The 26,884-nt window shown below is 44.3% G+C and overlaps 3 protein-coding genes across 12 annotated transcripts in view; 2 read left to right on the plus strand and 1 right to left on the minus strand.

Annotated features, from left to right (window-relative positions):
* Positions 1-4,397, plus strand: part of LOC106601945 (hepatocyte growth factor-regulated tyrosine kinase substrate) — a 39,708-nt gene extending 35,311 nt beyond the window's left edge. For 5 of the 7 annotated variants that reach the window (XM_045715804.1, XM_045715806.1, XM_045715807.1 and 2 more), the window contains exons 18-20: positions 671-795; positions 1,612-1,806; positions 2,119-4,397. In XM_045715804.1, the coding sequence (XP_045571760.1) occupies positions 671-795; positions 1,612-1,806; positions 2,119-2,214 (416 nt within the window). In that variant the 3' untranslated portion in view covers positions 2,215-4,397. The remainder of the gene's footprint in view (positions 1-670; positions 796-1,611; positions 1,807-2,118) is intronic. The other 2 variants (XM_045715805.1, XM_045715810.1) reach the window with 1 other exon arrangement.
* Positions 4,398-4,837: 440 nt separating this feature from the next.
* LOC106592968 (methyltransferase-like 26 B) lies at positions 4,838-14,370 on the minus strand. 3 transcript variants are annotated; one of them, XM_045715811.1, is made up of 7 exons: positions 14,167-14,370; positions 13,768-13,970; positions 5,749-5,911; positions 5,539-5,598; positions 5,358-5,425; positions 5,134-5,212; positions 4,838-4,983 (listed from the first exon to the last, which is right to left on the minus strand). In XM_045715811.1, exons 2-7 carry the CDS (start codon positions 13,965-13,967, stop codon positions 4,936-4,938), a joined length of 618 nt encoding a protein of 205 aa, XP_045571767.1. In that variant the 5' UTR covers positions 13,968-13,970; positions 14,167-14,370; the 3' UTR covers positions 4,838-4,935. The 3 variants fall into 3 exon arrangements, with proteins under 3 accessions (XP_045571767.1, XP_045571768.1, XP_045571769.1); XM_045715812.1 differs by having other exon boundaries at positions 5,134-5,228; positions 14,167-14,258; XM_045715813.1 differs by lacking the exon at positions 14,167-14,370 and having other exon boundaries at positions 5,749-5,933; positions 13,768-13,941.
* Positions 14,310-26,722, plus strand: mrpl12 (mitochondrial ribosomal protein L12). 2 transcript variants are annotated; one of them, XM_045715815.1, is made up of 5 exons: positions 14,310-14,617; positions 17,329-17,521; positions 22,158-22,232; positions 23,200-23,337; positions 23,677-23,718. In XM_045715815.1, the coding sequence occupies exons 1-5, from the start codon at positions 14,559-14,561 to the stop codon at positions 23,701-23,703; spliced, it is 492 nt and encodes a 163-aa protein (XP_045571771.1). In that variant the 5' UTR covers positions 14,310-14,558; the 3' UTR covers positions 23,704-23,718. The 2 variants fall into 2 exon arrangements, with proteins under 2 accessions (XP_045571771.1, XP_045571770.1); XM_045715814.1 differs by lacking the exon at positions 23,677-23,718 and adding an exon at positions 24,905-26,722 and having other exon boundaries at positions 14,311-14,617.
* Positions 26,723-26,884: the final 162 nt, after the last annotated feature.

The following is a 26,884-nucleotide window of genomic DNA, read 5'->3' on the forward strand; positions in this document are numbered from 1 at the left end:
TAGGCCGGGCTCTCAGTCAGCATTCCAATTCATCCCAAAGGCGTTCGATGGGGTTGAGGTTAGTGCAGGCTAGTCAAGTTCTTCCACACCGATCTCGACAAACCATTTCTGTATGGACCTGGCTTTGTGCTCGGGAGCATTGTCATGCCTTAACAGGAAAGGGCCTTCCCCAAACTGTTGCCACCATTATTCCTCCTTCATGAACCTTTACAGTTGGCACTATCCATTGAAACAGTTAGCATTCTCCTGGCATCCGCCAAACCCATTGCACATGGTGATCTTAGTCTTGTGTGCGGCTGCTCGGCCACGGAAACCCATTTCATGAAGTTCTTGTGCTGACGTTGCTTCCAGAGGCAGTTTGGAACTCGGTAGTGAGTCTTGCAATCGAGGACAGGCGATTTTTTTTTTTTACGTGCTTCAGCAGTCCCGTTCTGTGAGCTTGAGCTCTTAGATGTTTCCACTTCACAATAACAGCACTTACAGTTGACCGGGGCAGCTCTAGCAGGGCAGAAATGTGACAAGCTGACTTGTTGGAAAGGTGGCATCCTATGACGGTGTCACGTTGAAAGTCACTGAGCTCTTCAGTACGGGCCATTCCACTGCCAATGTATATATTATGTACATTGACCTTCTGTAACGTGATGCTCCTGTGTTTGCCTCCCTGCTCCAGACCCCAACATGTACATGTACCAGCCTGCAGGAACCAATGGGCAGCCTGCACCCCCTGGCCAGGCCCCGCCCACCACTAGCCCCGCCTACTCTAACTACCAGGCCACACCCACACAGGGATACCAGGTGAGAACAGAGGGGGAGTGTCATGCCTGTTACAATACTATTGGTGTTGAAATGGAAACGTGGTAGTGGACTTCCTCATACGGAGTTTGTCGTCTAGGTAACTAGGTTTCCTCCTTAATGTGAACTACATGATGTAATGCCTGATGTCATGTCCCAATGAGAGGCTCAGCAATACACCGTCAGATCAAATCAAATGTACAACAGGTGTAGACCTTACAGTGAAATGCTTATTTACAAGAACTTAACCAACAATGCCGTTTTAAGAAAATAATTAAGAGTTAAGTAAAACAATAGAAAATAAAAGTAACAAATAATTAAAGAGCAGCAGTAAAATAACAATAGTGAGGCTATATACAGGGGGTACCGGTACAGAGTCAATGTGCGGGGGCACCGGTTAGTTGAGGTAATATGTACATGTAGGTAGAGTTAAAGTGACTATACATAGATGATAAACAGAGTAGCAGCAGTGTAAAAGAGGGGTCTGGGTAGCCCTTTGATTATCTGTTCAGGAGTCTCATGGCTTGGGGGTAGAAGCTGTTAAGGAGCCTTTTGGTCCTAGACTTGGTGCTCCGGTACCACTTACCTGGAGTCCTTTTAAAATGTGCTTCAGGTTTCATGTCACTCTTTCATTTTGTTTCTCAACGTGGCTCCTCCTTATTTAGCATCATAATGTGGTGTTTATAAAGGGAGTCAAACGGCTCATGACTAGTGTTATAATAGATTATAACCACATCATAATACATTCTACATGTAGGTTTTAAATCATCTGTTAGCCACGTCTGTAATGTTAATATTTTCCTGTGTCATCGGTCTCAGCAGAACGTGGTGTCCCAGGCCCAGTCTCTGCCCCCCATGTCCCAGCCTCCCCCCACTAACGGTATGTCCTACGTGGCCTACCCTCCACCCTACACCATGCAGAATATGATGGCAGCCCTACCTGGGCAGGACCCCAACATGCCCCCACAACAACCCTACATGCAGGGCCCAGGACAACAGCCCATGTACCAACAGGTAGGAGTCCTTGGTTTCTGTCTCCTTCCGCTCTCTCCCTCCTCTCTTCTTCTCTCTCTCTCCCCTTCCTCTCTCTCCCTCCTCTCTCTCTCCCTCCTCTCTCTCTCTCTCCTCTCTCCTCTCTCCCTCCCTCCTCTCTCTTCCTCTCTCTCTCTTCCTCTCTCTCTCTACCAGCATAGTGTTGCCTGTCTATAAGGGGACTTCTGATTCCGTATGTCAGAGGCTTGCTTGTTCTATGTGTTATGTAGTGGGAGTTGCAGTGAGGGATTGATGGTAATCTCTCTCACACTACTTCTGTCTTTCTCTGTGTAGATGGCTCCCCCTGGTGGCCCCCAGCAGCAGGTTCAGCAGCAGCAGCCTCCGCAGGTCCATCCAGGCAGCGAGGCACAGCTCATCTCCTTCGACTGATCCATCCACCTGGCTAGCTCAGCTTAACGTTACCACCTGCTGCTGGCAGGGTTCAACACACTACACCCCCTCTCTTCTCTTCTGTCTTCACCTCTCCCCTCTTCTCTTCTGTCCTCACCTCTCCCCTCTTCTCTTCTGTCCTCACCTCTCCCCTCTTCTCTTCTCTCCTCACCTCTCTTCTCTTCTGACCTCACCTCTCTTCTCTTCTCTCCTCACCTCTCTTCTCTTCTGACCTCACCTCTCTTCTCTTCTGTCCTCACCTCTCTTCTCCTCCTCTGTGTTCTCCTCTCTCTCTGCTGGGCTTATGGCCTGGATTCCCCAACAAACACACGTTTCTTACAATGTTTCTGTTTTGTTACGGCAATGTTGTGAAATGTTATTGTTATGTAACAGACATGTTACCTCTCCTCCTAGCCATCGTCTCCCCCACCTGACATGGAGGATGAGAGGAGTGAGGAAGGGGTTAAGTAGGGTTACTATGCACCATGCATACCCCAGGGTTGTATTCACTAGGAACCTAGATGGGGAGGGACTACCTGAACTTAGAAGAAACACTTTCTCTTTTAATGCATTTTGCTAGTGTTCTCTCCTCTCTCTCTGATAATGTATGTAGTCTTTCTCTTCTGAAACGAATACCTGAAGCTCATCTAGTCAGCAGTATAATAAAGGAACAAATCAAATATGATAGGAATCAATGGAATCTAAGACAAGACCATAACCATCCTTTCTCATATTTGTATAAGCTAGTTTGCATGTTAAAGTCCTTATTTCCATGGACATGGCAGATGTGTTACAGCAGTAACTCTTCTGGAGTCATATTGTGGTGATTGGACATGTTTCATATGTCTGCTTGGTTGACAGGGGCTGTGAGAGTTAATGGAGATGGGGGATGAGTGAAGAAAGATGTGGGACGGAGCACAGAAAGCACCAACAGGTTCCAGGGTTCTAGTGAGAGTGTCAGAGGAGGGAGGGAGGAATGGATGAATAGAGGGAGGGAGTAATGGATGAATAGAGGGAGGGAGGGATGCACTAACCCACCTCTCCTAACCTCCTGAGTTTACGCTCTAGTGTAATTTTCCACACACACAGAGCTCATTTTAGATGGGCCGTCTTATGTTGGTAAGGCTTGGTAGTGTTTTTCACTATAGCTTTTTGAGTTGGAGAACGTACCTTTTTATAAGTTTTTACACTTCTGATAGTTATCACCAATCAGACTGGCTGAGGGGAAGCAGTATGGGACTACAATAGAACACTTACATACATTGTGGAACTACAATTCCCAATATCCACAGCTCCAGAGACAGATTACCACCATCACTCTCAAGGTGTCCTGTGTCACAACTGTTGACATAATGGGTTCTCCCAACAACTCCATTAACCACAATGCCTTGCATCACACTCCAGGAGGAACTAGTGTGAATATAACTTAAGATTACAAATGTAGTTCCATTGCCAAATATTAACTAGCAGTTATCCAGAGGGGTGCAGTCAGGTCAATATGGCGGTTTACACAGGCAGCCCCATTCTGATCAATTAGTGGTAAAAGATCAGTTAGTGGCAAAACCCCCAGAATGGGGCTGCCTGTGTAAACACAGCCTATGAGAGAGTAGAGACCCTCTGACTGTGGGTGTGTCCTAAATAGCACGCTTTTTCCTATATAGTGCACTAGTTTTGACCAGAGCCCTATAGGTGTGTATCTGTGGTTGCTGAGATGTAGACAGGGCTCAGGTGGAGTTATCTGATCTGTAGAGGGGGACTCTACATTAGATGGGCGTCCATTTTGTTTCTGGTGCTAGTTTCAGTAAAGTTCGGTTTAATCACAAAACTATTTCCTCAGTTCCTCGTTTCCTTTCCTTGGTTCTTCTCCAATTCTTTTCCCGCTTCCGTCAGATGTTTTGAGGAGGAGAGGACCTAGGGGAGGGAATCAGGAAAAAACTTTTGAGGTCCACCCTTTCGGAGTGTCTTTCAGAACCCTGTGGGTCGGGAGTGGAGAGGTGGTGGTAGTCAGTTCTTCAGGGTATGAACATGTATTGTGCATGTATGTAACATACACCCAATCAGTGACTTCTTCTGTAACCCCTTTGATGCCATCTTTGACCTTCTTTACTTCATCATTAATGATCTCCTGTCTGACTTCTTTAAAGTAATTTTAAGATTATATTTAATAAATATCTTCTCTTGTCCACCTGCTTTGTGTGTTTCTGTCATATTATCTTTGGAATCTGAAGTAGTCTGTTGTCATGCCAACTCCTTGTCACTCATTGCCATGCCATGCAGTTGGCAAGTGCACAAACAGATCTGGGACCAGGCTAGATCCAGTGTCATGGAGTTGACGATACAGCACAAACAGATCTGGGACCAGGCTAGATGCATTGTCATGGAGTTGGCTATACAGCACAAACAGATCTGGGACCAGGCTAGATCCAGTGTCATGGAGTTGACTATACAGCACAAACAGATCTGGGACCAGGCTAGATGCATTGTCATGGAGTTGGCTATACAGCACAAACAGATCTGGGACCAGGCTAGATGCATTGTCATGGAGTTGGCTATATAGCACAAACAGATCTGGGACCAGGCTAGATCCAGTGTCATTTAGGAGCTGAAAATGAAAGGGCACACATTTTATTTTGCATAACGTACTTTATTTACATAAATAGATGTTTAAAATGTGGGTCATCAGGATGTTTGCTCAGATGCAGAAGAAGCCCTGTTTTCATGTCAACGTTTCCTGAAGACCAGGCATTTATTATACTGTTCCATCTCTATCTGGGAAAACAAATGAAGACTTGATCCTAAACATCCTTTTAGAAGGACTGAGCTAGCAGCAGACATACCTTCTATGTGTACAGTATAGTCCACCCTTAAAGATCCATTAGTTTATACATACACACAAGCAGACTGGTTAAAGAGGCTCACCATCCTCTCCATACGCATCCCGTTCCCAAACGCCAGCTGTCTCAGAACGTCGATGTCTGGTAGACCCCACCCTGGGTTCCTGTAGGGGAACAGAACTGACATGGTAAAACAGTATGATAGTTTGGATTCATGGATATAACCCTCACCCTGAGTGAACTAATGGCTAGAAGCTATATGGTAGTAGCTCCACATTGGCCAGCTCTCTCTATGATGTAATAACTCACATCTCTCGTAGTTCCTGGTCCAAGTCCTCCAGACAGCTGGGGGTGATGGTGCCGTTGATGGCGTAGGGCTGGGGAGCGAGAGAGAGAGGTGTCTGACGTTAAAAAACACTTAAAACAAATGTACAGTATCAATGTCCTCTTTATCTCCCCCCCACCCCCCATCTCCATCCATGATACCTACCCCATGTGTGATCAGGAGACCATTTTGTCTGAGGATCTGGCCTGATCCTTTGACTACGCCCTGGGAATAAAAACAGAAACACAGACTGTCACTTCACACTGGCTATAAGTGACTATACTAACACATTTCACTCATGCAATCATAAAACTTCACAGCAAAAGATGAGACGTATAATGATGATCATGGGATGATCTGACGTGTAAGGCCTACCTCGACAGTTTTGAAAGAGCTGTACTGAAGCAGGTTAATGGCCACGATGACATCACAGGCCCCGCGTGGAAGGCCCGCCCACTTCTCCCAGGGTTCGCTGGCGTCCAGGTGCACAGGCTGCAGCACAGTCTTAACTTTGGTTGCCGCTATGTAGGCTCTGATACTGCAAAATAACATCACACCCACTGGAGCCTCTATATCATGGTATCTATATAGATCATGGTACATATATATATATACAGTGAGGGAAAAAAGTATTTGATCCCCTGCTGATTTTGTACGTTTGCCCACTGACAAAGAACTGATCAGTCTATAATTTTAATGGTAGGTTTATATGAACAGTGAGAGACAGAATAACAACAAACAAATCCAGAAAAACGCATGTCAAAAATGTTATAAAATGATTTGCATTTTAATGAGGGAAATAAGTATTTGACCCCTCTGCAAAACATGACTTAGTACTTGGTGGCAAAACCCTTGTTGGCAATCACAGAGGTCAGACGTTTCTTGTAGTTGGCCACCAGGTTTGCACACATCTCAGGAGGGATTTTGTCCCACTCCTCTTTGCAGATCTTCTCCAAGTCATTAAGGTTTCGAGGCTGACGTTTGGCAACTCAAACCTTCAGCTCCCTCCACAGATTTTCTATGGGATTAAGGTCTGGAGACTGGCTAGGCCACTCCAGGACCTTAATGTGCTTCTTCTTGAGCCACTCCTTTGTTGCCTTGGCCGTGTGTTTTGGGTCATTGTCATGCTGGAATATCCATCCACGACCCATTTTCAATGCCCTGGATGAGGGAAGGAGGTTCTCACCCAAGATTTGACGGTACATGGCCCCGTCCATCGTCCCTTTGATGCGGTGAAGTTGTCCTGTCCCCTTAGCAGAAAAACACCCCCAAAGCATAATGTTTCCGCCTCCATGTTTGACGGTGGGGATGGTGTTCTTGGGGTCATAGGCAGCATTCCTCCTCCTCCAAACATGGCGAGTTGAGTTGATGCCAAAGAGCTCCATTTTGGTCTCATCTGACCACAACACTTTCACCCAGTTGTCCTCTGAATCATTCAGTTGTTCATTGGCAAACTTCAGACGGGCCTGTATATGTGCTTTCTTGAGCAGGGGGACCTTGCGAATAATCGCACCAACTGTTGTCACCTTCTCACCAAGCTGCTTGGCGATGGTCTTGTAGCCCATTCCAGCCTTGTGTAGGTCTACAATCTTATCCCTGACATCCTTGGAGAGTTATTTGGTCTTGGCCATGGTGGAGAGTTTGGAATCTGATTGATTGATTGCTTCTGTGGACAGGTGTCTTTTATACAGGTAACAAACTGAGATTAGGAGCACTCCCTTTAAGAGTGTGCTCCTAATCTCAGCTCGTTACCTGTATAAAAGACACCTGGGAGCCAGAAATCTTTCTGATTGAGAGGAGGTCAAAAACGTATTTCCCTCATTAAAATGCAAATCAATTTATAACATTTTTGACATGTGTTTTTCTGGATTTTTTTGTTGTTATTCTGTCTCTCACTGTTCAAATAAACCTACCATTAAAATTATAGACTGATCATTTCTTTGTCAGTGGGCAAACGTACAGAATCAGCAGGGGATCAAATACTTTCCCCCCCCTCACTGTATATATATATATATATATATATATATTAGACTTTATATAGTTCTAGTATCTAACTTTATATAATGTATCTATATACAGCTGAAGTTGGAAGTTTACATAAACCTTAGCCAAATACATTTAAACTCAGTTTTTCACAATTCCTGACACATAATCCTCGTAAAAATTCCCTGTTTTAGGTCAGTTAGGATCACCACTTCATTTTAAGAATGTGAAATGTCAGAATAATAGCATAGAGAATGATTTATTTCAGCTTTTATTTCTTTCATCACATTCCCAGTGGGTCAGAAGTTTACATACACTCAATTAGTATTTGGTAGCATTGCCTTTAAATTGTTTAACTTGGGTCAAACGTTTCAGGTAGCCTTCCACAAGCTTCCCACAATAATTTGGGTGAATTTTGGCCCATTCCTCCTGACAGAGCTGGTGTAACTGAGTCAGGTTTGTAGGCCTCCTTGTTCACACTCGCTTTTTCAGTTCTGCCCACAAATTGTCTATAGGATTGAGGTCAGGGCTTTGTGATGGCCACTCCAATACCTTGACTTTGTTGTCCTTAAGCCATTTTGCCACAACTTTGGAATTATGCTTGGGGTCATTGTCCATTTGGAAGACCCATTTGCGTCCAAGCTTTAACTTCCTGACTGATATCTTGAGTTGGTGCTTCAATATATCCACATAATTTTCCTCCCCATGATGCCATCTATTTTGTGAAGTGCACCAGTCCCTCCTGCAGCAAAGCACCCCCACAACATGATGCTGCCACCCCCGTGCTTCATGGTTGGGATGGTGTTCTTTGGCTTGCAAGCCTCCCCTTTTTCCCTCCAAACATAACAATGGTCATTATGGTCAAACAGTTCCATTTAAGTTTCATCAGACCAGAGGACATTTCTCCAAAAAGTACAATCTTTGTCCCCATGTGCAGTTGAAAACCATAGTCTGTCTTTTTTATGGAGGTTTTGTAGCAGTGGCTTCTTCCTTGCTGAGCGGCCTTTCAGGTTATGGCGATACTGTGGATATAGATACTTTTGAACCTGTTTCCTCCAGCATCTTCACATGGTCCTTTGCTGTTGTTCTGGGATTGATTTGCACTTTTCACAACAAAGTACATTCATCTCTAGGAGACAGAACGCATCTCCTTCCTGAGTGGTATGACGGCTGCGTGGTCCCATGGTGTTTATACTTGCGTACTATTGCTTGTAGAGATGAACGTGGTACCTTCAGGCGTTTGGAAATTGCTCCCAAGGATGAACCTGACTTGTGGAGGTCTACAATTTTTTTTCTGAGGTCTTGGCCTTGAAATACATCCACAGGTACACCTCCAAATGACTCAAATGATGTCAATTAGCCTATCAGCAGCGTCTAAAGCCATGACATAATTTTCTGGAATTTTCAAAGCTGTTTAAAGGCACAGTCAACTTAGTGAATGTAAACTTCTGTGAAACAGTGAATTATAAGTGAAATTATCTGTCTGTAAACAATTGTTGGAAAAATTACTTGTGTCATGCACAAAGTAGATGTCTTAACCAACTTGCCAAAACTATAGTTTGTTAACAAGAAATGTGTGGAGTGGTTGAAAAATTAGTTTTAATGACTCCAACCTAAGTGTATGTAAACTTCTGACTTCAACTGTATATTATACTTGATATAGTTCTAGTATCTACCTCTATATCATGGTATATATATATATATATAAAGGAAAAAAGTATTTAATAATTTTAGTGTTCCCTAAAGGGAACACTAAAATAACACATCCTAGATCTGAATGAATGAAATAATCTTATTAAATACTTTTTTCCTTTACATAGTTGAATATGGTGACAACAAAATCACACAAAAATAATCAATGGAAATCCAATTTATCCACCCATGGAGGTCTGGATTTGGAGTCACACTCAAAATTAAAGTGGAAAACCACACTACAGGCTGATCCAACTTGATGTAATGTCCTTAAAACAAGTCAAAATGAGGCTCAGTAGTGTGTGTGGCCTCCACGTGCCTGTATGACCTCCCTACAACGCCTGGGCATGCTCCTGATGAGGTGGCGGATGGTCTCCTGAGGGATCTCCTCCCAGACCTGGACTAAAGCATCCGCCAACTCCTGGACAGTCTTTGGTGCAACGTGGCGTTGGTGGATGGAGCGAGACATGATGTCCAAGATGTGCTCAATTGGATTCAGGTATGGGGAACGGGCGGGCCAGTCCATAGCATCAATGCCTTCCTCTTGCAGGAACTGCTGACACACTCCAGCCACATGAGGTCTAGCATTGTCTTGCATTAGGAGGAACCCAGGGCCAACAGGCTACCTCTGGCAGGCACATGGAGGGCTGTGCGGCCCCCCAAAGAAATGCCACCCCACACCATGACTGACCCACCGCCAAACCGGTCATGCTGGAGGATGTTGCAGGCAGCAGAACGTTCTCCACGGCGTCTCCAGACTCTGTCACGTCTGTCACATGTGCTCAGTGTGAACCTGCTTTCATCTGTGAAGAGCACAGGGCGCCAGTGGCGAATTTGCCAATCTTGGTGTTCTCTGGCAAATGCCAAACGGCCTGCACGGTGTTGGGCTGTAAGCACAACCCCCACCTGTGGACGTCGGGCCCTCATACCACCCTCATGGAGTCTGTTTCTGACCGTTTGAGCAGACACATGCACATTTGTGCCCTGCTGGAGGTCATTTTGCAGGGCTCTGGCAGTGCTCCTCCTGCTCCTCCTTGCACAAAGGCGGAGGTAGCGGTCCTGCTGCTGGGTTGTTGCCCTCCTACGGCCTCCTCCACGTCTCCTGATGTACTGGCCTGTCTCCTGGTAGCGCCTCCATGCTCTGGACACTACGCTGACAGACACAGCAAACCTTCTTGCCACAGCTCTCATTGATGTGCCATCCTGGATGAGCTGCACTACCTGAGCCACTTGTGTGGGTTGTAGACTCTGTCTCATGCTACCACTAGAGTGAAAGCACCGCCAGCATTCAAAAGTGACCAAAACATCAGCCAGGAAGCATAGGAACTGAGAAGTGGTCTGTGGTTACCACCTGCAGAACCACTCCTTTATTGGGTGTGTCTTGCTAATTGCCTATAATTTCCACCTGTTGTCTATTCCATTTGCACAACAGCATGTGAAATTTATTGTCAATCAGTGTTGCTTCCTAAGTGGGCAGTTTGATTTCACAGAAGTGTGATTGACTTGGAGTTACATTGTGTTGTTTAAGTGTTCCCTTTATTTTTTTGAGCAGTATATATCGTTCTAGTATCTACAGTCGTGGCCAAAAGTTTTGAGAATGACTCAAATATTAATTTTCACAAAGTTTACTGCTTCAGTGTCTTTAGATATTTTTGGCATATGTTACTATGGAATACTGAAGTATAATTACAAGCATTTCATAAGTGTCAAAGGCTTTTATTGACAATTACATGAAGTTGATGCAAAGAGTCAATATTTGCAGTGTTGACCCTTCTTTTTTCAAGACCTCTGCAATCCGCCCTGGCATGCTGTCAATTAACTTCTGGGCCACATCCTGACTGATGGCAGCCCATTCTTGCATAATCAATGCAGAATTTGTGGGGTTTTGTTTGTCCACCCGCCTCTTGAGGATTGACCACAAGTTCTCAATGGGATTAAGGTCTGGGGGGCTTCCTGGCCATGGACCCAAAATATCGATGTTTTGTTCCCCGAGCCACTTAGTTATCACTTTTGCCTTATGGAAAGGCGCTCCATCATGCTGGGAAAGGCATTGTTTGTCACCAAACCGTTCCTGGATGGTTGGGAGAAGTTGCTCTCGGAGGATGTGTTGGTACCATTCTTTATTCATGGCTGTGTTCTTAGGCAAAATTGTGAGTTAGCCCACTCCCTTGGCTGAGAAGCAACCCCACACATGAATGGTCTCAGGATGCTTTACTGTTGGCATGTCACAGGACTGATGGTAGCGTTCACCTTGTCTTCTCCGGGCAAGCTTTTTTCCGGATGCCCCAAACAATCGGAAAGGGGATTCATCAGAGAAAATGACTTTACCCCAGTCCTCAGCAGTCCAATCCCTGTACCTTTTGCAGAATATCAGTCTGTCCCTGACGTTTTTCCAGAGAGAAGTGGCTTCTTCGCTGCCCTTCTTGACACCAGGCCATCCTCCAAAAGTCTTCGCCTCACTGTGCATGCAGATGCACTCACACCTGCCTGCTGCCATTCCTGAGCAAGCTCTGCACTGGTGGTGCCCCGATCCCGCAGCTGAATCAACTTTAGGAGACGGTCCTGGCGCTTGCTGGACTTTCTTGGGCGCCCTGAAGCCTTCTTTACAACAATTGAACCGCTCTCCTTGAAGAGATCTGATAAATTGTTGATTTAGGTGCAATCTTACTGGCAGCAATATCCTTGCCTGTGAAGCCCTTTTTGTGCAAAGCAATGGTGACGGCACGTGTTTCCTTGCAGGTAACCATGATTGACAGAGGAAGAACAATGATTCCAAGCGCCACCCTCCTTTTGAAGCTTCCAGTCTGTTATTTGAACTCAATCAGCATGACAGAGTGATCTCCAGCCTTGTCCTCGTTAACACTCACACCTGTGTTAACGAGAGAATCACTGACATGATGTCAGCTGGTCCTTTTGTGGCAGGGCTGAAATGCAGTGGAAATGTTTTTTGGGGGATTCAGTTAATTTGCATGGCAAAGAGGAACTTTGCAATTAATTGCAATTCATCTGATCACTCTTCATAACATTCTGGAGGATATGCAAATTGCCATCATACAAACTGAGGCAGCAGACTTTGTGAAAATTAATATTTGTGTCATTCTCAAAACATTTGGCCACAACTGTACCTCTATATCATGGTATCTATATATATTAGACTTTATATAGTTCTAGTATCTACCTCTATATCATGGTATATATACATATCAGACTTTATATAGTTATAATATCTACCTCTACTAGATTTTATATAGTTCTAGTATCTACAATGGCAAGAAAAGTATGTGAACCCTTTGGAATTACCTGGACTTCTGCATAAATTGGTCATAAAATTTGATCTGATCTTTATCTAAGTCACAACAATTGACAAACACAGTCTGCTTAAACTAATAACACACAAAAAGTTATACGTTTTCATGTCTTTATTGAACACACCGTGTAAACGTTCACAGTGCAGGGTGGAAATAGTATGTGAACCCTTGGATTTAATAACTGGTTGACCCTCCTTTGGCAGCAATAACCTCAACCAAACGTTTTCTGTAGTTGCGTATCAGACCTGCACAACGGTCAGGAGGAATTTTGGACCATTCCTCTTCACAAAACTGTTTCAGTCCAGCAATATTCTTGGGATGTCTGGTGTGAACTGCTCTCTTGAGGTCATGCCACAGCATCTCAATCGGGTTGAGGTCAGGACCCCACTCCAGAAGGTGTATTTTCTTCTGTTCAAGCCATTCTGTTGTTGATTTACTTCTGTCTTTTGGGTCGTTGTGCTGTTGCAACTTCTGTTGAGCTTCAGTTGGCGGACAGATAGCTTTACATTCTCCTGCAAAATGTCTTGATAAACTTGGGAATTCATTTTTCCGTTGATGATAGCAAGCAGTCCAGGCCCTGAAGCAGCAAAGCAGCTCCAAACCATAATGCTCTGTTCACCATACTTGACAGTTGGGATGAGGTTTTGATGTTGGTGTGCTGTGCCTTTTTTCCTCCACTCATAGTGTTGTGTGTTCCTTCCAAACAATTCAACTGTAGTTCCATCTGTCCACATAATATTTGCAAGTAGTGCTGTGGAACATCCAGATGCTCTTTTGCGAACTTCAGATGTGCAGCATTGTTTTTTTTGCCAGCATTGGCTTCTTCCGTGGTGTCCTCCCATGACCTTCATTCTTTTTTAGTGTTTTACGTATTGCAGACTCGTCAACAGAGATGTTAGCATGTTCCAGAGATTTCTGTAAGTCTTTAGCTGACACTCTAGGATTCTTCTTAACCTCATTGAGCATTCTGCTCTGTACTCTTGCAGTAGTCAACTTTGCAGGACGGCCACTCCTAGGGAGATTAGCAACAGTGCTGAAAGTCCTCCATTTATAGACAATTTGTCTTACCATGGTCTGATGAACATCAAGGCTTTTAAAGATACTTTTGTAACCCTTTCCAGCTTTATGCAAGTCAACAATTTTTAATCTTGGGTCTTCTGAGATCTATTTTGTTCGAGGCATGGTTCACATCAGGCAATGCTTCTTGTGAATAGTAAACTCAAATTGTGTGAGTGTTTTTTAAAGGGCAGGGCAGCTCTAACCAACATCTCCAATCTTGTCTCATTGATTGGACTCCAGGTTAGCTGACTCCTGACTCCAATTAGCTTTTAGAGAAGTCATCAGCCAAGGGGTTCACATACTTATATGCTAGGACCAAATATATACTGTATTTGGTCCTAGCAGGGCCCACCTGTCACGGGACTCCTCTTTGATGTCTGACGGTTGCCAGGTGATGAAGGGCATGGCCATGGCGAAGTTGACCACATGCTGTCCTGTGCCAGAGCCCAGCTCTAAGGCAAACAGTTCCCTGTGAGACTGCTCCTCCAACACATCACACAACACTGAACACAACTCCTTCTGGTTCCTGTCTGCTAGAGGAGAGATTAGCATGGTCTGGAGGGGGGAGAGAGCGAGACAGAGAGAGGAAGGGAGAGAGAGAGAAAGGTTATAATGCATAGACTATCAACCACACAGTCCAATCTGTGCTACATGAGCGAGAGAGGAAGGGAGAGAGAACCTACAACAATTACAGACTCGTATATATTATACAACTGTTGTTCTGGTGTAAATAGTACTGTTTTACACTCACCTTTTCTTGAGCTGCTCTGAAGAGGCTAAGGACATGACATATTGGTGTAGGCTGGGAGGTGGCTGATGGGTAATAGCCTATAGGGCAGATGGGTCATGTGATTACTTGGTTAAGAGGATTCTTAAAGCATTAGTGAACAACACTCCTCTTCCGAGAGAGAGAGAGAGAGAGAGAGAGAGACGCACACACAGACATTGACAAAAGCTACTTTGTTAATAAAGTTATTTAGTCGAACTACAACTCGTTTGTGACGCAATGCATTGTGGGTAGGTCAGTAACAGAGAGTGGAGGACGCCATGTGCTGTTGAGGGAGAAGGACCAGGATTGACAGGCTACACTGTGAATGTGAATTGGAAGTATCTATAGGAGATCCGGGGGCACAAATAATAAACATGTACTGCACAAGACATTGCATTCGGACCGCACTGCGAATCGCCGCAAAGACGCATCGGTAAGCGGGTGTCATAACCGGGGATCGTAGCTGCTTGTGTAAACTCTATAAGTGGGACACGGGAGCTAGATGGTTTGCTAACGATAAAAGCGTCAAGGGCAGATAATTGCTATCTAATTTGCCATGCATTAACCATTTATGTGTCCCAAATAGTCTGAGTCACATAGAGCTGTTAACATAATAACCCTGGGCTCATTCATTTGCTTTGTGAACGGATTTTATGATCAGCCGGCTAGCTAGCCAACCGCAATGCCACCAATTCCTCGTTAGCTAGCTAGGGAGGAACAATCTTGCAGCCAAATGGATTAATGTCACGGGGGATGTGTTGCAAAACCAGATAACTAATTTGTAATCTAGAGCGAGTAGGCTCAGTTAGCAGTAAATAACCTAATGCACCCTGTTCCTTCCTTATGAGATGTGCCAGTCAAGGTCATGTGTTTCTTGAATGGCATTTGTGTTTAACTTTGACAAATGGTTGTCATATCCTGTACCTTGCTAGAGCTTCCCTCCTGGTTCTGATTGCTGATTTGTATAGGTTTTCACCATTGTATAATGATCTTGTCAACCTTACTGTGGCAGTTGTACAAGTGATTCAGAGGGGTTGGGGTTAAATGCAAAAGACACATTTGGTTGAATGCATTCAGTTGTGCAACTGACTAGGTATTCCCTTTCCCAACTGAACCAGGCGGGAAATTAGGATGAACAATAGCAGCTAACTAGCTACTGCTAGATTACTAGCTGGTGGTGGATTTGAAGAATCTTTGAGAGATCTATGACAACATTGAATCAGTCATTCCCCTAGGCCTAGAGGTTTTTCAAGATGGGACTCAAAAGGCCCCTAATACAACATCCAGGAGCCTAAATATAATTAATTAGTGCATAGTTGTAAATTAATTTGCACCAAAACTGTGAATTTAAACCATTAGAAACCAAACTATCTTAGATGGACGGGTTGTCCGCGCTATAGAGGAAACACTGGATTGAATGTAGAGGTCGACCGATTATGATTTTTCAATGCCGATACCTATTTATTGGACGACCAAAAAAAGCAGATACCGATTAATCGGCTTATTTTTATATATATATTTGTAATAATGACAATTACAACAATACTGAATGAACACTTATTTTAACTTAATACATAAATAAAATCAATTTAGTCTCAAATAAATAATGAAACATGTTCAATTTGGTTTAAATAATGCAAAAACAAAGTGTTGGAGAAGAAAGTAAAAGTGCAATATGTGCCATGTAAAAAAGCTAAGTTTAAGTTCCTTGCTCAGAACATGAGAACATATGAAAGCTGGTGGTTCCTTTTAACATGAGTCTTCAATATTCCCAGGTAAGAAGTTTTAGGTTGTAGTTATTATAGGAAATATAGGACGATTACTCTCTATACCATTTGTATTTCATATACCTTTGACTATTCGATGTTCTTATAGGCACTATAGTATTGCCAGCCTAATCTCGGGAGTTGATAGGCTTGAAGTCATAAACAGCGCAATGCTTGAAGCACAGCGAAGAGCTGCTGGCAAATGCAGGAAAGTGCTGTTTGAATGAATGCTTACGAGCCTGCTGCTGCCTACCATCGCTCAGTCGGACTGCTCTATCAAATATCAAATCATAGACTTAATTATAATATAATAAACACACAGAAATACGAGCCTTAGGTCATTAATTTGGTCAAATCCGGAAACTAATTTAGAAAACAAAACGTTTATTCTTTCAGTGAAATACGGAACCGTTCTGTATTTTATCTATCTGCTTGCACAGAACGCAAGAGAAGTGACACAACTCCCCTAGTTAAAAGAAATTCATGGTAGCAGGCAATATTAACTAAATATGCAGGTTTAAAAATATATACTTGTGTATTGATTTTAAGAAAGGCATTGATGTTTATGGTTAGGTACACATTGGTGCAACGACAGTGCTTTTTTCACGAATGCGCTAGTTAAATCATCACCCGTTTGTCAAAGTAGGCTGTGATTCGATGATAAATTAACAGGCACTGCATCGATTATATGCAACGCAGTATAAGCTAGATAAACTAGTAATATCATCAGCCATATGCAGCCGAAACGCGTCGGATTTTTATAAACATTGTTTCTATTGAACATGCCATACTAATAAAGGCATTTTAATCAATTATATGAAGAGTGCCTTGGTCCTCCTTTCTTTTTGATATCATCAACCATGTGTAGTTAACTAGTGATTATGTTAAGATTGATAGTTTTTTTTATGAGGTAAGTTTAATGCTAGCTAGCAACATACCTTGGCTCCTTGCTGCACTCGTGTAACAGGTAGTCAGCCTGCCACGAAGTCTCTTCGTGGAGTGAAATGTAATCGGCCATAATCGGTGCCCAAAAATGCCGATTACCGATTGTTATGAAACCTTGAAATCGGCTCTAATTAATCGGCCATTCCGATTAATCGGTCGACCTCTAATTGAATGATACATAAGTCTCTGCTCCCGAGTGGCGCAGTGGTCCAAGAGGCGTCACAGTGCATCTCAGTGCAAGAGGCTTCACTGCAGTATCTGGTTCGAATCCAGGCTGCATCACATCCGGCTGTGATTGGGAGTCCCATAGGATGACGCACAATTGGCCCAGCGTCATCCGGCTTTGTAAATAAGAATTTGTTCTTAACAGACCTGCCTAGTTAAATAAAGGTTAAGTAAAAAAATACATTAACTGTATGATTTGTTTCCACAGGCAGGAGCTCCAGACACCAACACTATATGCCCTCCGAACTCTCGGGACCAGCCCAGCTAGCCTTTCTGATGTCATCACCGCCCCCCCTCTGGATGGAGCCCCCAAACAGTACCCCCCCAAAATCACCCAGCTGGTACACGACATCACCAGCCTCACCTTGTTAGAGGTGTCAGACCTCAATGAGCTACTCAAGGTATGGAACTGGAACATGTAGACTGTGTAGATTAACATAAGGCGACATGTACATTTGAGTCATTTAGCAGACGCTCGTATCCAGTGCCACACAGTTAGTGCCATAAATTATAGCAGATTGGCCTATATATAACACATAGTACATAGCCATAGCACAATGTCCTATATATAACACATAGTACATAGCCTGGAATATAGCACATTGGCCTGTACTTGAGTATAATTAGGCAAATCTGACATTACATATATATTTTTTCATTTACCAGACGTTGTTATCCAGAGCAACTTACAGGAGCAATTAGGGTCAAGTGCCTTGTTCAAGGGCACGTCGGCAGATTTTTCACGTAGTCAGCTCGGGGATTCGAACCAGCGACCTTTCGGTTACTGGCCCGGCACTGTTAACTGCTAGGCTACCTGCTACCTGTACAATAGGCTACAACTTAATTTGTCCAACTATTACATCGAAAATTTGAGGAGACAAACTAGAGACAAAACTCCAGGCCACCTTTACTCCACCAACAGGCTCTCCCTCACCCTCCATTTGGCAAATCTGACCATAACTCTATCCTCCTGATTCCTGCTTACAATCAAAAACTCAAACGGGATGTACCCAATGATGCGCTCAATACGGAAGTGGTCCCATGAAGCGGATGCTGAGCTACAGGACTGCTTCACTAGCCCAGACTGGAATACGTTCCAGGATTCATCCAATGGCATTGAGAAGTTTACCACATCAGTCACCGGTTTCATTAATAAGTGCATTGACGATGTTGTCCACACAGTGACCGTACGTACATATCCCAACCAGAAGCCATGGATGACAGGCAGCATACACACTGACTACACCAGCTCTGGCACTCGACGGATGTGGTAGGGCTTGCAAACGATAACGGATTACAAAGGGAAACCTTGCCGCAAGCCTACCAGACGAGCTAAGCTTCGAGGTAAGCAACACTGAACCATGCATGAGAGCACCAGCTGTCCCGGACGACTGTGTGATCATGCTCTCCATAGGCAATGTGCGTAAGACCTTCAAACAGGTTAACCTGTCTAGTCAACAGCCAGTGGAATCGTGTGGCGCGAAAAACAAATACCTCAAAAATGCTATAACTTCCATTTCTCAAACATATGACTATTTTACACCATTTTAAAGACAAGACTCTCGTTAATCTAACCACATTGTCCGATTTCAAAAAGGCTTTACAGCGAAAGCAAAACATTAGATTATGTCAGGAGAGTACCCTGCCAAAAATAATCACACAGCCATTTTCAAAGCAAGCATATATGTCACAAAAACCAAAACCACAGCTAAATGCAGCACTAACCTTTGGTGATCTTCTTAAGATGACACTCCTAGGACATTATGTTATACAATACATGCATGTTTTGTTCAATCAAGTTCATATTTATATCAAAAACCAGCTTTTTACATTAGCATGTGATGTTCAGAACTAGCATACCCACCACAAACTTCCGGTGAATTTACTAAATTACTCATGATTAACGTTCACAAAATACATAACAATTATTTTAAGAATTATAGATACAGAACTCCTTTATGCAATCGCGGTGTCAGATTTTAAAATAGCTTTTCGGCGAAAGCACATTTTGCAATATTCTGAGTACATAGTCCGGCCATCACGGCTAGCTAATTTGACACCCACCAAGTTTGGCCCTCACCAAACTCAGATTTACTATAAGAAAAATTTGATTAACTTTGCTGTTCTTCGTCAGAATGCATTCCCAGGACTTCTACTTCAACAACAAATGTTGTTTTGGTTCGAAATAATCCATAGTTATATTCAAATACCTCCGTTTTGTTCGTGCGTTCAGGTCAGTATCCGAAGGGTGACGCGCGAGCGCATTTCGTGACAAAAATAATTCAAAATATTCCATTACCGTACTTCAAAGCATGTCAAACGCTGTTTAAAATCAATTTTTATGCTATTTTTCTCGTAAAATAGCGATAATATTCCAACCGGGCGACGTTGTATTCATTCAAAGGCTGAAATATTTTTTTTTAGAATTCTCATGAATGCGCTTCTCAGTCTCACTGTTCCCAGGCTGACCACTCACAAACAGAGCTGCTGTACTTCGCCCAGAGACTGCAGACACCCCATGACACTTTCTGGCGCCTTCTGAGAGCCAATGGAAGCCTTAGAAAATGTCATGTTACAGCAGAGATGCTGTATTTTCGATAGAGATGCAACAGAAGGAGAACAAATTGTCAGACAGGGCACTTCCTGTATGGAATTTTCTCAGGTTTTGGCCTGCCATATGAGTTCTGTTATACTCACAGACACCATTCAAACAGTTTTAGAAACTTTAGAGTGTTTTCTATCCAAATCTACTAATTATATGCATATTCTCGTTTCTGGGCAAGAGTAGTAACCAGTTTAAATCGGGTACGTTTTTTTATCCGGCCGTGCAAATACTGCCCCCTAGCGCCAACAGGTTAACATTCACAGACGGATTACCAGGACGTGTACTCAGAGCATGCACTGACCAGCTGGCAAGTGTCTTCACTGACATGTTCAACCTCTCCCTGACCTAGTATGCAATACCTATATGTTTTAAGCAGACCACCATAATCCCTGTGCCCAAGAACGCCAAGGTCACCTGTGTAAATGACTATTGCCCTGTAGCACTCCCATCTGTAGCCATGAAATGCTTTGAAAGGCTGGTCATGGTTCACATCAACACCGTCATCTCAGACACCCTGGACATCTCCAATTTGCAAACCGCCACAACAGAACCACAGAGGATACAATCTATATTGCAGTCCACACTAGGGTTGCTCTCACCCTGGGATTTACATTAATACCGGCGTAGTACACAGGAAGGCGCCGAAAACACCCGCAAAAACACCCGTTGGGCGTCTATTACCAGAATGCTAACAAAATTAGCACAAGTAATAGCAGACCAACTAGGCGCTACGAAATGTCATTTTTGATGAGTTTGGACATTTACAGGTGAATATGTGGATGAAAGACATTGTGCAAATGAACAAAGTTTTGATGTATGCAGTACTGGCTCTCCAGCAGAGACACTGCCAGGAAAACAACATCTCCCTCAGCGTCAGCAAGACAAAGTAGCTGATCGTGGACTACAGGAAACGGAGAGCTGAGCACACCCCCATTCACATCGACGGGGCTGTAGTGGAGCGGGTCGAGAGCTTCAAGTTCCTCGGTGTCTGCATCACTAAAGATCTATCATGGTCCACACACACCAACACAGTTGTGAAGAGGGCATGACCACGCCTCTTCCCCCTCAGGAGACTGAAAAGATTTGTCATGGGCCCTCAGACCCTCAAAAAGTTCTACAGCTGCACCATTGAGAGCATCTTGACTGGCTGCATCACCACCTGGTATGGCAACTGCTTGGCATCCGATCACAAGGTGCTACAGAGGGTAGTGCATACGGCCCAGTACATCACTGGGGCCGAGCTCCCTGTCATCCAGGACCTCTATATCAGGTGGTGTCAGAGGAAGGCCCTAAAAATGGTCAGACTCCAGCCACCCAAGTCACAGACTGTTCTCTCTGCTATCATACGGCAAGTGGTACCGGTGCACCAAGTCTGGAACCAACAGGAACCTGAACAGCTTCTACCCCCAATTAATAAGACTGGTAAATAGTTAGTCAGTTCAATAGTTACCCAAATAGCTACCCTATCTGCATTGACCCTTTTTGCACCAACTCTTTTGACTCATCACATTTTGTTATTATTTTTTATTTAACTAGGCAAGTCGGTTAAGAACAAATTCTTATTTACAATGATGGCCTAGGAACAGTGGGTTAACTGCCTTGTTCAGGGGCAGAACAACAGAGTTTTACCTTGTTGGCTCGGGGATTCGATCTAGCAACCTTTCGGTTACAGGTCCAACGCTCTAACGACTAGACTACCTGCCACCCCTACACTCTAACCACTAGACTACCTGCCGCCCCTATACTCTAACCACTAGGCTACCTGCCACCCCTACACTCTAACCACTAGACTACCTGCCGCCCCTACACTCTAACCACTAGGCTACCTGCCACCCCTACACTCTAACCGCTAGGCTACCTGCCGCCCCTACACTCTAACCACTAGACTACCTGCCACCCCTACACTCTAACCACTAGACTACCTGCCGCCCCTACACTCTAACCACTAGACTACCTGCCGCCCCTACACTCTAACCACTAGACTACCTGCCGCCCCTACACTCTAACCACTAGGCTACCTGCCGCCCCTACACTCTAACCACTAGGCTACCTGCCGCCCCTACACTCTAACCACTAGGCTACCTGCCGCCCCTACACTCTAACCACTAGACTACCTGCCGCCCCTACACTCTAACCACTAGACTACCTGCCGCCCCAACACTGCTGCTACTGTTTATTATCTGTTACTTTGTTCCTAGTTATATGTACTGGTAACCCGTGTATAAAGCCATGTTATCATTACTCATTGTGTATTTATTATTACTTATTTTACTTTTCTATTATTTCTCTGTTTTCTTTCTCTCTGTATTGTTGGGAAGGTCTAAGTAAGCATTTCACTGTTGGTCGACACCTGTTGTTAATGAAGCATGTGATGAATAACATTTGACTTGCTCAATGACTTCTCAATAAAGTATGTTTCATTTTTGTCCCAGAAAACCCTGAATATCCAGGATGTTGGGATGATGCCAATGGGAGCCATGACTGCAGCAGCAGCACCTGCAGCTCTGGTAAGACAGGGATTGTTTCAGTGTGTTTTATTCAATACCTTTATCAAGCTTCTTTACCTGTATTGGTTAGCCTGCCCTTACATGATGCCCCGTGGTTACCCCCCCGTGGTTACCCCTTACATGATGCCCCGTGGTTACCCCCCCGTGGTTACCCCTTACATGATGCCCTGTGGTTACCCCTTACATGATGCCCTGTGGTGACCCCCCCGTGGTTACCCCTTACATGATGCCCTGTGGTTACCCCTTACATGATGCCCTGTGGTGACCCCCCCGTGGTTACCCCTTACATGATGCCCTGTGGTTACCCCTTACATGATGCCCTGTGGTTACCCCTTACATGATGCCCTGTGGTTACCCCTTACATGATGCCCTGTGGTTACCCCTTACATGATGCCCTGTGGTTACCCCTTACATGATGCCCTGTGGTGACCCCCCGTGGTTACCCCTTACACGATGCCCCGTGGTGACCCCTTACACGATGCCCCGTGGTGACCCTTACACGATGCCCCGTGGTGACCCCTTACACGATGCCCCGTGGTGACCCCTTACACGATGCCCCGTGGTGACCCCTTACACGATGCCCCGTGGTGACCCCTTACACGATGCCCCGTGGTGACCCCTTCACGATGCCCGTGGTGACCCCTTACACGATGCCCCGTGGTGACCCCTTACACGATGCCCCGTGGTGACCCCTTACACGATGCCCCGTGGTGACCCCTTACACGATGCCCCGTGGTGACCCCTTACCCCACCCTACATGACTTGATCTAGGAGGTACCTCTGCAGAGCTCATTGGCCTTCTATCTATAAATGCTTTAACCTCATTTAGTTTCAATGCCCAATGTAAGCTTCTTTACTGCAATGCAATCGTTCTCCTTGACTGTACACACAAACATGCCATGTAGTGTCCTCGGGGCATACATAGAGCATGTTCTGACCTTGCATTGTATTCATTCTGCTCCTATAGGCAGTGGAAGAGGACATGGCACCAGTCAAGAAAGAGAAGACACACTTCACAGTAAAACTGACAGAACTGAAGGCAGCAGAGAAAGTGAAACTCATTAAAGAAGTGAAGAACTGCATCCAAGGCTTGAACCTGGTGCAGGTCAGATGCTCTTTCTGTTTTTCTCTGTGTGATGTCACAGCCAGACCATGATTCTTTACTTCTTTCCTGTCTTTGTAATCATTTGTCCATTCCATCTGTGACCACACATCCTCCGGTGTCCACGCTTAAAGAACACACAGTCAAATCACTGAGACATAGGATAGCTTTGGGTTGGAGGCCTTTCACTCTATGGTACTGCTCTCTTTATGTATGTAGTAGGTTAAGAAGTTGGTTGACTTCTCTGTATAATCCTCCTTCTGTTTCTTACTCTGAAAGACATACGGTCATGTCCGTCTAGGAGGTTGCTTTGTGTTAATGTTACTATAGATCCTCTGCCAGGCTAAGAAGTTGGTTGCTTTGTGTTAATGTTACTATAGATCCTCTGCCAGGCTAAGAAGTTGGTTGCTTTGTGTTAATGTTACTATAGATCCTCTACCAGGCTAAGAAGTTGGTTGCTTTGTGTGAATGTTACTGTAGATCCTCTACCAGGCTAAGAAGTTGGTTGCTTTGTGTTAATGTTACTATAGATCCTCTACCAGGCTAAGAAGTTGGTTGCTTTGTGTTAATGTTACTATAGATCCTCTACCAGGCTAAGAAGTTGGTTGCTTTGTGTTAATGTTACTGTAGATCACTGATCTCCTCTGTCCTCTACCAGGCTAAGAAGTTGGTTGCTTTGTGTTAATGTTACTGTAGATCACTGATCTCCTCTGTCCTCTACCAGGCTAAGAAGTTGGTTGCTTTGTGTTAATGTTACTGTAGATCCTCTACCAGGCTAAGAAGTTGGTTGCTTTGTGTTAATGTTACTGTAGATCACTGATCTCCTCTGTCCTCTACCAGGCTAAGAAGTTGGTTGCTTTGTGTTAATGTTACTGTAGATCCTCTACCAGGCTAAGAAGTTGGTTGCTTTGTGTTAATGTTACTGTAGATCCTCTGCCAGGCTAAGAAGTTGGTTGCTTTGTGTTAATGTTACTGTAGATCCTCTACCAGGCTAAGAAGTTGGTTGCTTTGTGTTAATGTTACTATAGATCCTCTACCAGGCTAAGAAGTTGGTTGCTTTGTGTTAATGTTACTGTAGATCCTCTACCAGGCTAAGTAGTTGGTTGCTTTGTGTTAATGTTACTGTAGATCACTGATCTCCTCTGTCCTCTACCAGGCTAAGAAGTTGGTTGCTTTGTGTTAATGTTACTGTAGATCCTCTACCAGGCTAAGAAGTTGGTTGCTTTGTGTTAATGTTACTGTAGATCACTGATCTCCTCTGTCCTCTACCAGGCTAAGAAGTTGGTTGCTTTGTGTTAATGTTACTGTAGATCACTGATCTCCTCTGTCCTCTACCAGGCTAAGAAGTTGGTTGCTTTGTGTTAATGTTACTGTAGATCCTCTACCAGGCTAAGAAGTTGGTTGCTTTGTGTTAATGTTACTGTAGATCACTGATCTCCTCTGTCCTCTACCAGGCTAAGAAGTTGGTTGCTTTGTGTTAATGTTACTGTAGATCCTCTACCAGGCTAAGAAGTTGGTTGCTTTGTGTTAATGTTACTGTAGATCACTGATCTCCTCTGTCCTCTACCAGGCTAAGAAGTTGGTTGAGTCCCTCCCCCAGGAGATCAGAGCCAATGTGTCCAAAGAGGAGGCGGAGAAGCTGAAGACAGCCCTGGAGACAGCAGGAGGCACTGTGGTGCTGGAGTAGAACGCCCCTCCTCTCTCCATCCCTGCCTCCAGCCGACTGACCACACCCATCCACCGTCTGGCTGCGGTTACTCCCGTCTTCTGACTATCTTTCTGTTTTCTACAGCAGTAAAACAACAAAGGAACCAGTACCTTGGAAACTGAAATATTGCCTTTTGACAACGTTGCTGTACTAGCTACCAACTGGACGGTGTGAGGCGGGAGAAACTAACTCAGACTGAACTCCTCAGGCTCAGAGCCTGAACGCCCGCCCGCCGCCCGGCCGCTCCTAAATTTACTCTCCCATTTGTCTTGTTTGTTTGTCTGTCTGGCTGGCTCTGTCCCGATTCTCCATCCTTCTCCCGAAGTGTGCACTTCTCTTGCGTTCCTTCTCGCATTGATTTAACAGTGGTGGAAACTCAAACTCCCTCAAGCCAATGTTTATATCAGCCCGATGTTTAAAAGTCCATGACTGGGAATATGAGGGTACAGGAGAAGGGTTGATAATGGGTACTTTTGCCCATCTATCAGACTGGTACTTTTACCCATCTATCAGTCTAGCACTTTTGCCCATTGGGCTGCAGTCAAGCTGGCCCTGGGCCTCCTGTCTGTGTGTGTATTCGTCTGGTGGTGAGTTGCCCTGAAAGCCTCGTAGCTAACGTGGCATGTTATTTCTCCTGACAACCCAGCCTCCACAGTGACCATTGAAATACCTACGTTTGACTGTCTGTATTCTCCAGAGGAGGCTGGTGGGAGGAGCTATAGGAGGACAGGCTCATTGTAATGGCTGGAATGGAATCAATGGAATGGAGTCCAACAGGTGGTTTCCATATCTTTGTATTGATACCATTCCATTAATTCCATGTCAGCCATCACAATAAGCCTGTCCTCCTATAGCTCCTCCCACCAGCCTCCGCTGGTATCTTATGTGCGTTAATGAACCAAATTCGTCAAATCAACACTTTGCTGGTTGTTCTATGAGTGGTGTGAGTCTGGGTCATCAAGAGGACTGAGGTGCCACGTTCGCAACAAATCTTTTTTAGAAACCCTCCCCCCGACTGGTAGGGAGACATGGTTACCAAGGTTACCGTGTTATCTAGAACCAGGAGAACGGAGCTGTGTCCTCATTACGGGTTGGAACCGGTTCAGGGAACAGAACTGAAAAACATATTTTTTCAAGTAGCAGAAACGGAACCTGGAACGAAAGTGATCCATACTGTTCCGGAACAGAACCATTATTTTAAAAGCATGGGAACCGGTTAATAACGTTCTTTTACATTCCAGGCGTTGTTTCTACTCTCACAAAAAACGCAACAAAGTGCCTAGGCAAAGCCCTCACTCTGTCACTCAGAAACATATTCCAGTATCTGCCTGCAAGCTGAAAATCTTTACCAGTGTGTGTGCATGTTTAGGCTACCTGCCACATCCACACTGATTGGTGAAGTCATTTAATTGGCTAAATGTTTAAAAAAATTAAATGATTTTAAAGATTAAAAAAGGAACAGAAAGGAACGCTATAAACCGGTACTTTTGTTTGGTTTGAACCGGTTCAGAACTTTATTTTGCTGGTCGGAACAGTGGAACGGAACAATTTGTTTTGTTTTTTCTGTTCAGAACGAAACGATTGGGAAAATAATGTTGGTTCCAACCCCTGGTCTTTATACTGTATGGATGATATAGGATCAATGATGAAGTGATTCAAATAAAATACAAGTTACATTTCTTTGGTTGGTTGAATATAATCTTATATTGGATCACATTTGACATATTAGATTGTGCTGTAAAGACTGAGGGATTATTAAATAGTACCTATGTGAAATGTATTCATAATGATGTGATTACATATTTATATTTTATGTAAAGCTTTGTTTGGTGTTAGACATCC

This window comes from Salmo salar, chromosome ssa03, assembly GCF_905237065.1.
Source record: "Salmo salar chromosome ssa03, Ssal_v3.1, whole genome shotgun sequence".
In the NCBI taxonomy this organism is placed as follows: domain Eukaryota; kingdom Metazoa; phylum Chordata; class Actinopteri; order Salmoniformes; family Salmonidae; genus Salmo; species Salmo salar.

Excerpts from the sequence above, each read along its gene's own strand:
- LOC106592968 (XM_045715811.1), bottom strand. The coding sequence starts at position 13,967 with ATGCTAATCTCTCCTCTAGCAGACAGGAACCAGAAGGAGTTGTGTTCA. Across the intron at positions 5,912-13,767 it reads AAAGAGGAGTCCCGTGACAG|TATCAGAGCCTACATAGCGG; the intron begins GTGGGCCCTGCT and ends GTTATTTTGCAG. Across the intron at positions 4,984-5,133 it reads GGATGCGTATGGAGAGGATG|ATAGAGATGGAACAGTATAA; the intron begins GTGAGCCTCTTT and ends TTGTTTTCCCAG.
- mrpl12 (XM_045715814.1), top strand. The coding sequence starts at position 14,559 with ATGTACTGCACAAGACATTGCATTCGGACCGCACTGCGAATCGCCGCA. Across the intron at positions 22,233-23,199 it reads CAGCAGCACCTGCAGCTCTG|GCAGTGGAAGAGGACATGGC; the intron begins GTAAGACAGGGA and ends CTGCTCCTATAG. Across the intron at positions 23,338-24,904 it reads AAGGCTTGAACCTGGTGCAG|GCTAAGAAGTTGGTTGAGTC; the intron begins GTCAGATGCTCT and ends GTCCTCTACCAG.